General features: G+C 38.0%; 1 protein-coding gene across 1 annotated transcript; it reads right to left on the bottom strand.

Annotated features, from left to right (window-relative positions):
- Positions 1–5,187: 5,187 nt before the first annotated feature.
- On the bottom strand, positions 5,188–16,535 carry LOC136261138 (uncharacterized). The gene is made up of 4 exons (XM_066055107.1): positions 15,740–16,535; positions 15,066–15,659; positions 14,661–14,732; positions 5,188–5,225 (listed from the first exon to the last, which is right to left on the bottom strand). Exons 1-4 carry the CDS (start codon positions 16,533–16,535, stop codon positions 5,188–5,190), a joined length of 1,500 nt encoding a protein of 499 aa, XP_065911179.1.
- Between the last annotated feature and the right edge of the window lie 1,393 nt (positions 16,536–17,928).

Genomic DNA, 17,928 nt, shown 5'->3' with positions numbered 1-17,928 from the left:
GTTATAATGGATTAGATCAACATTTAATAAGAGCAGTAGTCACATGTCACTGAATTTAGAGTAATTATCAGAATGACTTTGTCATACTAATATAGATCTGTTCACAAAATTCAAATAGTTGAAAATTTGTCATGCACTGGGTCCTGATTTTGAAGTTTTTGAGGTCGAATTTTAGTAGTTTGGAACATTACATGGAATGTATAAGAGTGGCCCACACAGATAGGATATACAAATATGTATGTACATTAAACTGTTTGCTTTTAGGCGTATATCTCAACTATTGATTTTATTTTACATATCCTTACAGTAATCAGCAGAACCACTCTTCCCTACCATCAACTATGGAATTGGAGCAAACCCTTGGTTGCTGCTTTTGATAGTTACTATAATTATTGCTAATACTACCCACATGCATGAGTAGGATCATGCAGTATTATACATACCAAATAGTACATTGCATATCAAAATGAAAATGCAGATGCTATGTCTAGACTATACCTTTAACCCTGTTGAGTATATATGAGGAAAAAGATTTTCAGAAAAAGGCACAATGATTTTACTATAGCATGCAATATGCCAGCATTAAAATTAATTATATAGGTCAATTTACACCAACGCCACATAGCTATAATATGTATAACTTGCATGAAGGAAACTCTCCAATAGAACAGTCAGATAATCCTATAGAACAGTCAGGAATTGATTTTTTATACATGATGTCACTGAAATTAATTAACAATCACAAACATGTTTATTTAACTGCACTCAGAGTAGTTGTCAAGTATATTTCACAATATTTTTGTAAAATTATATATTAGTTACGAGAGCCTTGGTTTTGTGTAATAAATCGCGTTTCGCATGCCGTAATTGACTAAAGTGTTAGTAATCTAGCCTTCGCTGGGAGTTTGTAGTTGTACTGAGTAATCATTTCCATAATTTAACACACTTAAAGGTGCTTACGTGCACGAGACTGTAGTATTTGTTGGATAACGGAGGAATTTTTGCTAAATCAGGCGAGGCTGGTCTCAGCCAGATGGTCAGCAAACTTCAATCCACACCATATTCTGCACACAGGAACTTGACTTGGAGGTCATCACTGCAGTAAATGTTGCAGTATTTTCTGCAAGTCTACTGTGCTCCAGATCACGAAACGTCTTTTTTTTCGCCGATCGTCGATGCGCGCGACGCCACTACCAAATATTAATTAATTATATTAAACTACTTATACTCCAAAGTAAGAGTGGACAATTTCGCAAAGTTTGAGAGAGAGTTTTGGCCCAAAAGAATAACATTGTAAATTACTACGGCGAAAATTCGATCGAATTCAAGGTATTTCGCGTTATTTTCGCTAGAAGACATTATTATTATTATTGGTAATACTGTGCAGATCTCTATTAGAGTACTACATCATATCACGTGACGCGAGTGTGGCAAGGGTCTTCCTCTTCTTCACTTGAAGAGTTTAAGACCCGGGAACTGCGTCTTTTTGTTTTTATTTTGTGTTACTCTACCCGTCCCAGTCGAAGTATCGACTGGGATAGTCGCCAGCTTCGCCAGAAGACATTTTTAGACGTAAACTTTTGGAGTGGAAACTATGGCAACCCCTCGAAAACCCGAGAGGAAGCTGGCAGGAAGCTCTCCGCCCAAAAGAAAATCTAAGAACGTCAAGAACAGTGAAGCCGACTGCATAGTCTGCGAAGAAGCGATCTTGGAGCCTGGCGAAAATTCTGATGGTGATGAAGCCGTATTCTGTGAAGGTGACTGTCAAGGCTGGATCCACAGAAAATGTGCGGGCCTGACCCGTCCAGCATTTCTCAAACTAGGTGAGTCTGACTCTCAGTACTTATGCTCTCATTGTATGCTGGTTAACCAAAACAGTGAAATAAACAAATTAATGAATACCATTAAAGACCTAAACGCCAGCATAGTTTCACTTACAGAAACAATCACCCAACTACAGTCATCTGTCAACAACACAAATCAATCAGACCAGACAGCGGGCAACACATCGACATCTCTTAACATCCCATCAGAAGCCAGTGTCAATACTTCTGCAAATATAACCAATACCAAAGCCAGAAATACTGACAGAAACCACAACATTGTCATCTACGGTATCCAGGAGTGCCCTCCAAATATGCCAAGAGTCGCCAGATCTAAACTTGACTTGGAGAAAGTTCTCCCGATCCTTAACACCATCGACACTAGTATTGGTGATACTTCAATTAATGACATTCACCGATTGGGAAAATTCTCAGCTGATAACAATCGTCCAAGACCAATACTAGTTAAATTTCTCCGTACACTTGATGCCAGCACTGTCTTATTCAACAGAAGCAAAACCAAAAAACCTATCCTGATTAAACCTGACATGACACCTGAAGAGAGAAAGATAGATTCAATCCTTCTTCATGAACGTTGGAACCTTATTCAACAAGGAATAGACCGTAAGGCTATAAAACTTCGCAACGGTCAGATTCTTATCAACAACAGACTTCATGGCATAGTTACAGACTTCAAATTTGTTAATTCCTCCAGTGGTTCATCTACTACAAGCTCTACATCTGCTAGTATTGCACCCGACTCTGTCCCTAATCAACAACCCTCTGTTCCTAATCAAAATCAATGACTACCTAATTGTTTCTACATAAACACTAGAAGTATTGTTAATAAGTTAACACAATTCCAATCCTTAGTTTACTGTCATGAATATGACTTGGTTGCTATTACAGAAACCTGGTTAACCAGCAATGTATTTAACAATGAAATTCTACCAAATCAATACATTATCTATCGCAATGATCGTAGGTCTAGAGGTGGAGGGGTCCTAATTGCCGTTCGAACTCATATCATCAGTAAACTCTTACCCTCCCCCACCAATCTTGAGATGTTGACTGTTGAACTAAAGCTACCCAAACGCCTAATCTTATGTGTGGTATACCTTCCTCCTGATCCAACATCATCTCAAATTCGATCCCTATCAGATCACATATCACAGTTCCAGTAGTCACACAGTGTTGTTCTTCTAGATGATTTTAATCTACCACATATAAACTGGGAAACAATGTGTGGTAATTGTCGAGCCTCTGAAGACTTATGCGACATGACCTTTGAATTGAATCTTGTCCAACTTATAACCTACCCAACACATATTCATGGCAACATACTTGACCTCATTCTTACCAATGACGAAGACCTCATCATAAATGTCTCAGTTAATTCTCCAGAATGTTCTCAGATTTCATCTGACCATTTCCCAATTTCCTTCAGTATTAACCAAAACTGTCTACCACTTCACAATACTACTACATTACAAGCTTATGATTATTCAAAAGCTGACTTTACGAGTATGAATGACTTTATTTTAAATTCTAACATTGCTGACTGCTTAACCTGTGATGATGTTGAAAGCACTTGGTCTACCATCAAATCGGTCATCTCAGAAGCAATGTCCTTGTTTATACCCAAGTTTCAGTTGCGATCTAATCAGTATCCAAAGTGGTTTAGTCGTGATATAAGGCATCAGTTGAAGTGCCTTCACACTCTCAGAAGAACTCATAAACGTTCACCCACTCCCCATAATACTGCTAAACTTCGTCTAGCTGATGAACATTTTCAACAAAGTGTAGCTTTGGTCAAATCTAACTATGAGTCTTCCCTCATAAACAGTTATGCCGAATCCTCTAATCCTGCTATCTATCACTATATTAGAAGTTATACTAAATCTGGCACAATACCACCTACTGTACATCTCGATGACACTACAGCTTCAAGTGATGCTTCCCGAGCTAGTCTGTTCAATCGATACTTCCACTCAGTTTTTACAGCTCCAACATCTTCTGAACAAACCATTTCATCACTCCATCCAGATCAAATAAATTCTCTAACATTCACTGAGGATGAAGTATACTATGTTCTGTGCCAACTTGACCCTAACAAAGCTACTGGTATCGACAAAATTAGTCCCAAGGTCCTCAAAAACTGTGCTTTCTCACTAACCCGTCCATTATGCCATCTTTTTAATCTCAGTCTGTCAACTGGGTCAATTCCTGAGGAGTGGAAGATTCATTTAATTGTACCTGTATACAAATCAGAAGATAGATCTTCAGTAAAGAACTATCGTCCGATCTCCCTCCTCAGCAACACGTCTAAAGTCCTTGAAACTTTAGTTTATAACAACATAATCAATCACACACTCAGCCATATCACAAATTGTCAATTTGGGTTCCTTCCTGGTAGATCAACTACCCAACAACTGTTGCTATACTTGAACAGCATTCATCAAGTCACCACTCAAGGCCATCAAATAGACTCTATTTATTTGGATTTTCGCAAGGCCTTCGATAGTGTTCCACATATGAAACTGCTAAATAAATTGAAGTCTTGTGGAATCTCCGGTAATCTCCATAAGTGGTTCAGCAGTTATCTACATAATCGTCTACAATGTGTAAGAATCTGTAATTCCATTTCCAACTTACTTCCTGTCCTGTCTGGGGTGCCTCAAGGTAGCACCCTTGGCCCACTGCTCTTCCTGCTATACATCAATGACCTACCATCTGTCATAAAATTCTCAAGTATATTCCAGTTTGCTGATGATACCAAACTATCTAAAAGTATTGCTGTTTCTTCTGACCAACTGTGCTTACAAGAAGATCTCAACCATTTATTCACCTGGAGTGTTAACAATGATTTTAGATTCAGTGTACCCAAATGCATCCACCTGAGTTTCAACAGTAAATTCACTACCACATATTCTATTGATGGCTGCCCACTCCCACAGCTTCTTTCTCATCGTGACTTAGGTTTGCAGCTTTCATCAGATATGTCCTGGTTCAAGCACTATCAAATCATAACTGCTAAAGCCTATAAATATTTAGGACTGCTGAGGCGTGTCTTCCATAGCTGCCATTCTATCAGAGCCAGAAAACTTCTTTATTTAACTCTAGTGAGATCTCAGTTAACTTATTGCTCACAATTGTGGAATCCTTATATGATCAAAGATACCACTATTCTTGAAAAAGTACAAAGACGAGCCACCAAGTTCATTCTAGCTGATTATGTCAGTGACTATAAAACACGCTTACTCCGGTTAGGTATCTTACCTCTAATGTATATGCTCGATCTCTATGATATTATGTTCCTTGTCAAAGCTTTACAACAGCCATCTTCTCAATTTAACATATACAACTACATATCATTTAGCTCTTCCAACACCAGGTCTTCGTCTACTAACAAACTAAATCATGTCCGCACTAATAGTAACTATGCCAGAAACTTTTACTTTAATAGAATTCCCAGGATATGGAACCAATTACCTTGCATTGACATCAACCAGTCCCTACCAGTCATCAAAGCTACTATTCAGAACTATTTATGGCAACACTTCACCACAAATTTCTCTCCTGACAATCCCTGCACCTATCATTACTGCTGTAGATGCAGCAAGTGCTATGATTCTGGACTGACAATTAACTTTACTTCATAAGTTTAATTAACTCCCGGCTGCCAGCACAGGTTGCTGGCAGACCATCAATGCAACTTTTTCTTCATCTATACCCACCTACACATGTATAATTGTAATTGTATGTTGCATTGTAAAGCATTAATAATAATAATAATAATAATAATAGAGTATAGTGCACAGGTCACAACATACATACAAGTATACAAATTAAATAATTGCTAGTTTTTGTTTGAACTGATCAATATCATTGGAGTCAATCACATTTTGGGGTAGATCATTCCAGATTTTGATTGCCGAAGGGAAAACGGAGTACATATAAGAATCAATCCGTGTCATTGGTTGCATAAATCTCATATTATAACCTCTGGTACTATGTACAGTGGATATGGATGTCAGAAACGGATTTACTGGGATGTCAACAAGGTGGTTAATTATTTTAAACATCATTATGGCTTTCAGTTCATCTCTGCATCGTGCAAGTGTAGGCCAATTAAGGTCTGTAAGCATTTGCGTGACACTAGCGTAAGGCCACTCCAAGTCATACCTTAGTTTCTGGTCACTCCCAAGCCTACAAATGGATGCGGGCGGGCGGATGATCAGGACTTCAGGACTATAGACTCTACTGTGACAATATACTGTATGGTATTATTATTTGCTCAATTTAGCAAATTCATGTTAATTTTGTTTTTAGTCAAACTTAACCAACAACATAAGTAGTTGTGCTTCGGCAAAAAATGCACTAGGAAAGTTGTTGATGGATCATGGCTAGCTATACACTGATGTATAGCATTTAAGTATATTTATTTATTTATTTAGAATATACTATATAGGAAATGTTTTGCTCATGTAGCTACTTATGCTTTCCAAGTGAAATAAATGTCTCATTAGCTATGTCAGGAAAGTATTACTATGACTTATAGCTAAGTTGTTCAAATGATCATGATCAAAAATGAAATTTAACTTCTATTTTCACATCAGAAATTCTTCATTCAAATGTGAAGTCTTAGCCCACTAGCTATGTGTTTCCAGCCTTCTATTCAGCAAACCTTGAGAAAAGTAACTGTCAAAGTTTTTGAGTCATTGAGTACTCCAGACTAGTGTTTTTTAGTGATCATCTGGGAATGTTTAAACTATAAGGGTTTCTACTTGCCAATCTAATTTTAGTTATGGAAAAGTTTAAGTTTAAGCTTACCGAATGTTGCCGGCTTTCCATACCCCTGTAGTGTTCAGTGATAAGGAATTTGAAGTTACTAGACTAATCATTAGAGGACTACATTTGAATTATAAAGTTAAAGCTATGGCCCATCTGCATGGACTAGTAGTTAATGCTACTGAAATTACTTTGGTTACAGAAGCATTAGTAACAGTTATAATCTGAACAGCTATATAATCAAGGACAAAACTAGCTATAGTTAGAAACATTTTATTAGTGTGGCATATATACCTAATATTAGAGTTAAGAGTAGTGTGACTGCTCTATTGGAATCCCTGACTGCTCTATTAGAGTATCTCGATCTTTTGCAGTAAAAAATAAGTGTCTTGCTGGGTCACATGCACTTAAGCACCTGTAATATTAATAATAGTCCTCATAAACTAGGGTTCCAGGTTTACCATGCGGGCGGGTGACCAGAAACTAAGGTTTGACTTGGTGTGGCCTAACGGGAGTAGTTGCTGGTCACAAATCTAGCAGCTTGTCGTTGTGTTCTCTAAATCATATCAATATCCCTCTTAGTATGAGGTGCCCAGACAACAGCTGCATATTCTATAATTGGCTTAACCATTGCTTTGTACAACCTGTCCTTAATGGACGAAATTTGCTGCCACTCTAGTGTTTTCTTGATTAGACCTACCCCTACACATGGCTATAGTTTGTAAGTCGATTTGAAGATATCGTTTTTTTGGTTTGCGGACCCTAACTAGGGGCAACATGCTAATGAGCATTACAATCACACATTATATTACTTACAGCGTTCTTAAATGTTTCGAGATCTATTGTGTCGATGTTATGGGGCATCCCGTATGCGTATGGGATAGCTACCCATACGTGTATGGGGCGCCCATACGCGTATGGGTCACTAGCTTAAATTGATACATTAGCTAAATCTTTCATCCAAGGAGATGATTTAAAACCTTCTGGTTAACCAACTAGCTAGCTAGCTGGATCTAGTTAGCTACAGAGCTACTCAATTCCTGACAGTTTCATGCAGTGGCGAATCTAGATGGGTTTCTTTGGTTTCGACATAATCCCTTTCAAACTTAGCTAAGTATAGGTAGCTATAGAAATTCTAATAGAGACTGAGCTGTGTTAGAAATTTATCATGGAAAAACTATACTGCTATACTAAACAGTATTTCAAAGCTATATGTGACTGTCTCTGGGAAAACCGGTCTTATCGCCCATTTAAAAGTATGGAGAAACGTCGGTTTTAAATATTCTGTGTGTTGTAGCTGGCCAATGGTGGTAGCTACGCATACCAAATTTTCACACGTTTCACAACAATTTCTTACCTTCCTGATCATCCACTGAAGAAGTAGTCAACAGCTAAGTTTCCCGCCATTTTAGATAGTTTTTAAACCGAGGTTGTCTGTATCAGGCGAGCTCCAGAAGGGTGGGAGGCGGGGGCCCTGGAAGGCGGGCGAGATGGTATTCAAAAATTGAAAAGAGACGTGCTGGGATGAATTAGGCCAAGTTATAGGCCATTGAGGGCTCAGAACTGGCTAAAATGAAAGGAAATTTACAGCACAGGTCATTGTCCAACACCACAGAGCTGTACAGCCACACACAGCCATCTCCTGGTTGGCCAGGGCTCCATCAAGGCCCCAGACCACTCGTACGGCTCGCCACTGTGCTCTAGAAAAGCAGCCAGCAAAAGCAGACCACTTTACTCTGGTCGACTGTGGCAGTGAAACTTGATAGTGCATTCATTAAGCTTTGTGTTTGTGTGAAAAAATCAAACTTCCTGTCTTGGGCGATAAGAACGGTTTTCGTAGATCCAGTCACATATGCATTCAATTACATTTAACTAGTATCCATTATAGCTATTCAACCCCCAACAAAACTTTACTTTTCATTTTATAGAAAGTGATCGAGATACTCTAATAGAACAGTCACTCTAATAGAGCAGTCAGGAAGTACAACTCTCGCCCTACAGTTAGTTTATTTCACAGTCTAAACTGTTTATTTTTATTAAAAATTCACAGCATAAAAGCTGAAGGTCTACAAGATTCGATGGTCCTGTAGCCTGCATGAAAAAACAAATTGAACTACATGCAGCTTTGCATACAGTGTGTGCATGAGTTAATTACAAGTAAAGTGTGTTGAGTCACTGATCAGACTTAATTGTGTTAAAAGTTTGGAAATTAGAATGGCTGAGCGTTGACAACAAGGTTAGACAGTATGAAAGTTGCAGGGTAAATTAGGTTACGAATTCTTCCTGGAGATAGTTTATAAATGTTACTCAAGTTGATGTCCTAAAGAGATGTGTTGATTACAGGTAGATGGTTCCACAGTCTGACAATTCTGCTGAAATAGAAGTGCTGGTGTATGGAAGAAGGTGATTTGGATTGAACTGTAGTAACTTGCAAGAATTTCCACATCTTGTATAGCTTACAGCTGTTTTCATTAGCTTACTGCTATTTTATGCCAATACATGTTAATGATCAGACAGATGCTTCGGGCACTTTACTGAAACATTAGTCATTGAGTTCATACTGTGTAGTAGTATGTGTACATTAGTGGTAGCAATTATAACTGCTCAAGTCGAGTTTTTAAATTCATAGTTATGTACACAGCGAAAATAGTGCTACATATATGAACCCCATCTTTAGTCAGAATTGAAACAACTATTTCAAAATACTCCTTATAACAAGACAAAGTAGACCTTAAATCTATAAATGACTCTAATGTTATTTACTCTTTTAGGCTGTGGTCTGCTTTTGGTTGAGCCAGGAGTTGAGCGTATGTTGAATTATTAATTCCATGCAACACCAAAACATAGATGGAATAAATACAGTCAGTATTTTTGTATAAATTATGTTGTGTTAAATGATTTAATATGAATTTTGCCCTTGATTAACTGTGGACTCCATAGCTGAAAACTATAGAGCAACTGAGATCTGACTAAGGAAATGTATAATTGTTTTTCTCTAGGATAGTGTTTGTCCTTAAAGTACGATGGAGAAGTCCCAGGATTTGTTAGGCTTTTCCGGCAATGATTTTAGAGCTATAGTGCCCTGACCATTGCATGGGGGTTGTCAGTAAAGTAATACCAAGGTATTTGTGCAATGTTTTGTTTGGAGAGTTGAAGCTCTTGGCCAGAATTGTAGATGAATAGCTAAATTCAGCTTTGTTGAAAAGAATAATAGTGTTGCAGCTCCAGAATGAGATGATGTTAATGTCCTCTGGAAGTTGGTTTATATCATACGAATTGATAATCAGCAGTCATTTAGTATCATATGCATCAGCAAACAGAAAAGGAATTGCATGAAGAGTGAATACTCTCTGGAAGATCACTGATAAAAATGGTGACCAATGGACACTACCTTGAAGTAGTACTCCTGAGAGAACATTGCATAGCATTTTGACACACTGAGATTGCCGGTACATATATACTTTAACTAAGATTTGAGCCATTGCCACAGATTAATTAAGTGCTCAGTAGTTAAGGCAGCCTAAAATTTTCTAAAATCTCAAAACTTTCTAGAATATCAAAATTTTCTGGGTTTCCTCAGAACTTTTGTTATATTTATTTACATTATTATTTCAGAAACCCCTTTCAAAAATCCTATAGATCCACTGTCACAGTGATATGTGTTTCCCCAGACACATATCACTAGGGATCCGTGTTTCCCCACACACATATCATTAGGAATGTGTGTTTCCCTGACAAAAGCGCTAGTGATATATGTTTCCCTGCCAGTTTCTCTGTTTTTTTTTATAGCTAACATGTCCAACACCAGCGTTTATATGCCTTTCTGCTGCTGATATACTATGGCTATATAGTATATATCAGCAGCAGATTTAGAATAGCTATATGGCTATTATATGTCTTGTGTGCATCAGTTATTTACATTGAGCTAATACTAGTATACATATAGCTAATTATACTTACATAAGTTCATACTCGAGTAATATTTAACTATATACTTAAGAGATTTTCACCAGACAGGTTTTGCACTACTAGGGTGTTTATATAAATTGAGTTTTCTTGGGTGATTTTGGACAACTCAAGAGATATTTTACTTTCGACTGATAATGATAGTGAGACTTTCAAGTATTTATTCAGTTACTCAAACTGCTTGATAGTCAGTTATGTACTGTACAGGTACAAATCCATCGCAAGATACCGGGATAAGATAATATGTGTAGAGCATGCAGGAGATGAAAGTTTAAGTCATCCATACTATTGTGATTGGGTATGTCAGCATAATGTGAGTGTTGGATTTAGTAGTAGTTATGTTGTTATTGATTTCTCTTTACAGGTGAAATGTGACAGAAGTAAGGCATGGGCATGCAAACATGCTATTTGGAAATAGTTGAAGCCAAATTCTATACTATTTATAAAATGCCATAAAACTATAGCATTTGACACTTTGCAGCCTAGTACTATATATAGCTAGACGTTTAGTGACGGTAGAGCCTAGGTGGGGCACACCTCCGCATCAAGTCCTCCCATGCACTATAAATTAATTTTTATTACTGTGCAGGCCTCCCGGGGGAGTGTACATGCACAAAGTAGTTACATTACAAAAATTAAGAATTATGATAAGTCCTGTTATTCCTTGTTTGAAATGATTGAGGTCTGTAACAATTACATCATCTGGTCCATAACTTAACACTGCTTGGAAGAAAAGAGTTTTGAGTAGGCATTAGTTCTTGCTGGTAAATGTAAGAATCTCTTTGAGTGTTCGCGTGTAGAGTGGATACAAGGACGAGGTGGGAGTAAATCGTCAGCATTAATGTCCACAATAATTATGATGAATTATCAGTTTTGAATAGCATTATTAATCTATGTTCATTTCGCCTATCAGCAAGAGGACTCCGGCCAAGTACACAACACACGAGTCCATCTCACTGTGGTCTCTTACAAATTTATATAGAAATCTTATTTAAGTGCATGGTTGTGCCTAGGTAGCTAAATATACTGCTACACTGCTGTTTCTGCAGCTAATTGACCCTACAAACTACACTATTGCCCGATCAGCATGCAATTTTACCCAATTTCTTCTTCCACAGCTCTCACAGATTAACTCTCGATCCAAATTTTAATCGGCTAGTAACATGTCACACATCAGCACTGCAGTGTTGGAGAATATGATTATATTATATTGGAAAGACAGCAATGTGCTGATATACATTCAATAATATAAATTGACTTATAAGTGTTGGTCCAGGAATTTGTCATAACTAGATGGTGGCAGCTCATTCCATTCTTTAGTAGTTCTGTAAAAAAAGCATTCTTGATAATGTTGGGTGTGTGATGGTGGTAATATAAAATGAGATCCGCTAAACCACAACGGGCATTAAAAAGAATGCGTAGTAGCATGTGCCTCATCATCTTGACAATCTCCTTAGTATCATAGATCTAATCTCCAATTACTATCAGCTCACTATTCACAACCTTTTGCAGTGAGCATTAAAAGGAATACTTCATCTATTAAACCTCTTGCACGTCTTCTATCAAGAACACCTCACTCAACACCTGTCATAGAGTAGTATGTTATCACCTTGACTTAATATAATCACGATGCATACAGCCTCATTTTACTGACACCTTCCCTCCGACTCACACATTTGAACTCGCGATCACGTGATAGTGGGCATTTAATGGAATTTTAATTTTCTTTGTCCGCTGATGATAGTAATAGCGAAATAACAAGAAATTGTATCTGCAGCGATGATTTTCATATAAAAATCTGCATGATAGCGTTGTGAAAAATCGTCGCGCGTCGAATCACGTGACTTGCAACATTTACTGACGGTGGGGCCTGGAAAGCTGACGGTGGGGCACAGGCCCCAATGGGCCCCAGTGTAGCTATGCCACTGTATACTAGCTAATATAAGTTTTATAATTGTATGTGTGTTAGTTCTCTACTTTCATTCTCATACATATTTGTCTTCACTTGCTAGCTAATGAAATAATTTTTTTTGCATCTTGCATGACTGTAACACAGCAGGTAGCTTATGTATCTGCAGCTGCATGTTCTCAGTTAAACATGTTCTTTGGCTCAATAGTTAGTTAGCACTAGAGGGTTCAGTTTAGCTGCGCATGCAGAGGAGTAGAAATGTGACCCAGTCTGAGAAAACCGGTCTTATCGCCTATGTCAGCAGATTCGATTTTTCACCCAGGACACACAGCTACATGAATAAACTGTCTAATTCCACATTTAAAATCAGCTAGACTTGAGTGGTCTGGTTTTGCTGGCTGCTTTTCCCGAGCCCAGTGGCGATCCGTACCTGTGGTGTGGGGCCTTAATGGAGCTGTGGTCAGCCTGGGAATGACTGTATGTGGCTGCACAGCTCTGTGGTGTTGAATAACTACCTCTGCTGAGAATTTTCTTTCATTTTAGCCAGTTTTGAGATCTCAATAGCTCAAAAGTTGGCCTAATTCATCCCTTGGCCTTCCTTTTCAATTTTTGAACACCGCCTTCCAGGGCCCCCACCTCCCACCCAATTTGCAGCTCGCCTGATACAGTCAACCTCGGTTTAAAAACTATCTAAAATGGCGGGAAACTTAGTTGTTGGCTACTTGCACAGTGGATGCTCTGGAAGGTAAGGAATTGGTGTAAAACGTGTGAAAATTTGGTACACGTAGCTTCAACCATTGGCGAGCTACAACACACTAAATGCTTAAAACCGGCATTTCTCGATACTTTTAAATAGGCGATAAGCCCGGTTTTGTCAGACTGGGTCACAAATAGCAAAAAAAGCATGCAGGAAGTAGCTAGTAGTAGTATAACAAGTATGGTTGCTATTAAAGTAGTAGCAGCAAGTATAGTAGCAAGTATGGTATAGCTTTTATTATTATTATTTATCTGATTTGTCAAAAAAGACAGGGTGACACCAAAAGGCAGAGCCTGTACGAGGGTGTTTCCCTAGAAGATACAAAACCAAAAATGGAGGGGACAAATACAGAGAAAACACAGCTACAAAAAACAAGAAAGAACACATACACATATAAATTAATTACAACAAAACAGATTATACACAGCTTGGCGAAACTTAGATGAGCTGAGATCAAATACATCACACGATAGAGTGTTCCATAAGAAAACAGTGTTCACAAAGAAAGAATGTCTATAAGAATTGATAGAAGACTGTAGCGGAACAAGGGTGAGAGGATGCGCTCGGGTACAAGATGTATTGAAATTACAGTAATTTGATAGCTTCAAAGAATCGTACCTACCTTTTAGGATGTCATAAAGCATAGCCACGCTCAAATAATTCCTTCGAGATGACAGTGTTGGCCAGTGTAACTCTTGTAAACAAGCATTAGAAGATTTATTCCAACACTTATGTAATGGTGACCAACGACTTCCACAGGCCCAACGTGCAGCACGTCGTTGGACAGATTCCACTGTGGACTTATCAGAAACAGTGTGAGGATTCCATACAGTGCAAGCGTACTCTAGTGAAGGTCGCACTAAAGACTTATAGACCATGGATTTGGCCTCAGTTGTAGCACCCCATAAAGTGTGACGAAGAAAATTCAAGGACTTGCTGGCTTTGGCTGCAACATACTTGCAGTGGTGTGACCATGACAAATTCGATTGAAAGAAAACTCCCAAATATTTCACAGAGGATTTCCAGGATAGAAGAGAGCGGTTTATGAAATAATCATAAGATATTTTCTTACGTTTATTTGAAATAAGAAAAGCGTCACACTTGGATGCATTCAATCGAAGTTGCCACTTATCTGCCCAATCACAAATGCGATCAAGGTCCTCTTGTAACAATTTACAGTCAGATTCACACTTAATTTCCTTGTACAAGGTGACATCATCTGCGTAGAGTTTCAATTTAGAGTGCTTGACAACACTGTGCAAATCGTCAATATATAATAAAAACAACAAGGGGCCTAAAACAGACCCTTGAGGAACTCCTGATTTAACACTTAACCAATCCGAATAAGCACCATTCACAACAACACGTTGCCATCTGTGTGTTAAAAAGGAGCGTATCCATTGCAGTAGCTTACCATCAATACCTAATAACTGTAGTTTAAGAAGAAGATGCTCATGGGCCACGGAGTCAAATGCCTTAGCAAAATCTAGCAAGACACAATGTACACTACTACGTAGTTCCAAACATAGACTCCAATCATGTACAGCAGACAAGAGTAGTGATACTGTTGAACGATGGGAACGAAAACCAAACTGTGCATCACTTAAGCGATTTGATTTTTCCAGAACTTCTGTTAGTTTCCTACAAATAATTCTCTCCATAATCTTCACCACAATAGATGTTAAGCTGATGGGTCTGTAATTTGCTGCAACTCGACGATCTCCTTTTTTGTGAATAGGTACAACGTTTGCTGTAGTCCAATCTTTGGGAAGTAAACCCATTGACATACTTTGATTAAACAAATTACATAGAGACTCACATATAAAATCAGCACTTCTTTTTAAAATCTGCGGAGTTAATAAATCAGGACCACAAGCTTTATTAAGATTTAATTGTAATAATTCTTGGTAGACATCTTGAGTAGTAAAGGTAATTGATTCGACAATAGATGATAATTTACTATCGGTTCTCAAAGAACTTAAATCAGAACAATCTTCATCAGTAAAAACAGAATAGAAGTACTTGTTGAACACATCTGCTCTAGCACGGTCATTTGTAACAGTAGTATCACCATTAAAAATTGGGGGTAATGACATACGATAACGTCTAATAGATGTCACCCACTGCCAGAATTTTTTAGCTGCAGTACGAAAACAGTTAGAAAGTGTAATAGCTTTAATCTTGGTTTCATTTCTTGTTTTGGATCGCACTAAATTACTAATATAGCGATACTTAGCAGTGAGATTTGGAGACCCACTTGATTTCATAGCTTTGTAAAGTTTTCGTTTCTTATGTATAAGAGAAATTGTGTCTTGACTAAACCAGTGCTTTATCTTACGACAATTCCACTTTAGTTTAGGGACAGACTCATCAATTGCTGAAAGAAAAAGATCCTTCCACATGGCCCAAGAAACTTCAATATCACATCATAATCAATAAGGTCCCATGGAACAAGTGAGAAAATTGTAGCTAAGTGCTCTTGGTCAATCTTACTATAGTCATACAAATATCGAGGTGGAATATTCTTAGCATTCACTTCTACTTCAATAACAAAGTTAACAGCATCATGATCAGTTCCAGGGAGATTATCACAGACAGCAACTGAAAAAACATTACTGGGGACATTTGTTAAAACAATATCTAAAATGTTATCATGGCGAGTACTAGTAGACACCAACTGAGTAAGGAAACAGTCAGACACTATATCACAAAACATGGTGGTAGCTGGAGTCCGAATTGAAGGTGATGTAATAGGCCAGTCAATGTCCGGCAAATTAAAATCACCACATAATACAATAGATTGGTTTGGTGACACTGCAGAGCACACAGAAGAATGCAAAGCCTCTAGTGTAGATAAAGGAGCATTAGGACATCGATAAAAAATTCCAAACAGTAGAGATGAAGACTTGGTAGGTATGCTAACCCATAAAATTTCGCAATCATCATCAAGGTCTGGTCGAAGAGAACCATTTAGTGCTTTCCTAAGAAAAAGTAAAACACCTCCACCATGCCTACTCCGATCTTTACGAAACACAGTATAGCCAGGAGGAGTGATGTGGATATCATGAATAGAATTATCCAAAAAAGTTTCAGTTATGGCCACCACATCAAACTTGTTGGCAAGTATATATGCTGATAATTCAAATCTCTTAGGAACAACACTGCGAGCATTAAGACAAACACAACTAATACCACCACCAGTAACTGAGAGATTATTGATTGAACAATCTGAAAATGATTCTTTGCAAGAATAGCAAAACCAAGGTTCAGTAGATGGGTTACATACCATATCGTCATAAACATTCATCGACAAGCACGGGTCACATGCAACATGGATCCAGTGGTCACAGTAATCACAACAAACGGCAGCATCATCGTCCGCCACTTCCAACGCACACACTCCACAACGATATACATCAGGTCCAGGGTTTTGAGAAACGTCACCACAGAGCAGTAGCAATGCAGCAAGGTACGAAAAACTTGTGCTCTTCCAATTAACGAGCGCCACACGTGTACACGAAAAATGTTCCCGTATCACTGAATACCGCAGCACATTCCAAACCAGCCTGTCATAGCTTAAACTGGAACGAAAAGGGAGTGACTTTCCTTCAGATGAAACTAGGTTAAGTAATCCTAAGGCTGCAGCACATGTTGTTGTAGACCTTCAGTGCTGGTCACTGTAAAGTGTTAATAATAATAATAAAAAAAATAATAGATAGCGTCTTTATAAAGACGAGGACACAGAGCCCAAAAAATACAGCCAATCGCGACATCACGTGACCAGTAATTTTTTTATTTTTTTTAAATTTTTTTATAGCTGTACTAGCAAGTAGTTATAGTATAGCAGCAAGTATAGTAGCAGCAAATATATAGCTGGTATATAGCAGCAAGTAGTATAGCTATAGTGGTAGCAGCAAGTATAATAGTATAGGAGCAGTATAAGCAGTAGTAGCAATAAGTAGTAAGTAGAGCAGCAAAAGGAATCAGATCCTGCGTACAGTAACTGGCGCAGCTATATAGCTAGTAGACAGGTAGTATCAGCAGGAAAAGAAGCAGCAGTGGCTATATAGACTATATATATATATTTGTTAATGTACAAACTCAATCATGAGTATATTCGTACATATGTAGTTAGTTACTTATTTACTAGTAGCAGTAGTAGAAGCAGCAAAAACAGAAACAGTATACATCATGCAGTGCACTTCAAAACTAAACGTAGGGAAACACGCATCCCTAGGGATATGTGTGTGGGGAACGCCTTACCTAGGAAACATAATCAAAGCATATCAACCTTTCCATCATGAAGGCAAACAGAATGGTTGGAATAATCAAGCGCACCTTTCTTCACCTCACCCCAACAGTATTTCGTATAATTATTATACATCAGCCTTGTTAGACCTCACTTGGATTATGCATCCATAATCTGGAATCCTTACCTATTGAAGGACATTAGAGCATTAGAAGCAGTGCAAAGATGCTACCAAGATGGTTTCAGATTTGAGTAGGTTGACTTATGAGGAAAGATTACAAGTTTTAAACTTACCAGGTAAGTTTAAAACTTGTTATCTGAATTATCAGGGGCTTAGTTGAGGTACCACATCAAGATCTTTTTACCATAAGTTGTAACACCACAAGATCTAATGGTTTGAAGTTATATAAGGAACGGGCCAACACCAACACTA

Source organism: Dysidea avara, chromosome 7, assembly GCF_963678975.1.
Source record: "Dysidea avara chromosome 7, odDysAvar1.4, whole genome shotgun sequence".
Taxonomy (NCBI): Eukaryota; Metazoa; Porifera; class Demospongiae; order Dictyoceratida; family Dysideidae; genus Dysidea; species Dysidea avara.
The sequence above is the reverse complement of the archived record's forward strand: the minus strand, read 5'-3'. Positions and strand labels throughout refer to the sequence as shown.

Coding starts and splice junctions, on each gene's coding strand:
- LOC136261138 (XM_066055107.1), bottom strand. CDS start 16,535: ATGGTATGTAACCCATCTACTGAACCTTGGTTTTGCTATTCTTGCAAA. Junction 15,660..15,739: donor TCGATATTTGTATGACTATA/GTAAGATTGACC, acceptor GTGATATTGAAG/TTTCTTGGGCCATGTGGAAG. Junction 5,226..14,660: donor ACAGTTATTAGGTATTGATG/GTAAGCTACTGC, acceptor GTTTGTTAGTAG/ACGAAGACCTGGTGTTGGAA.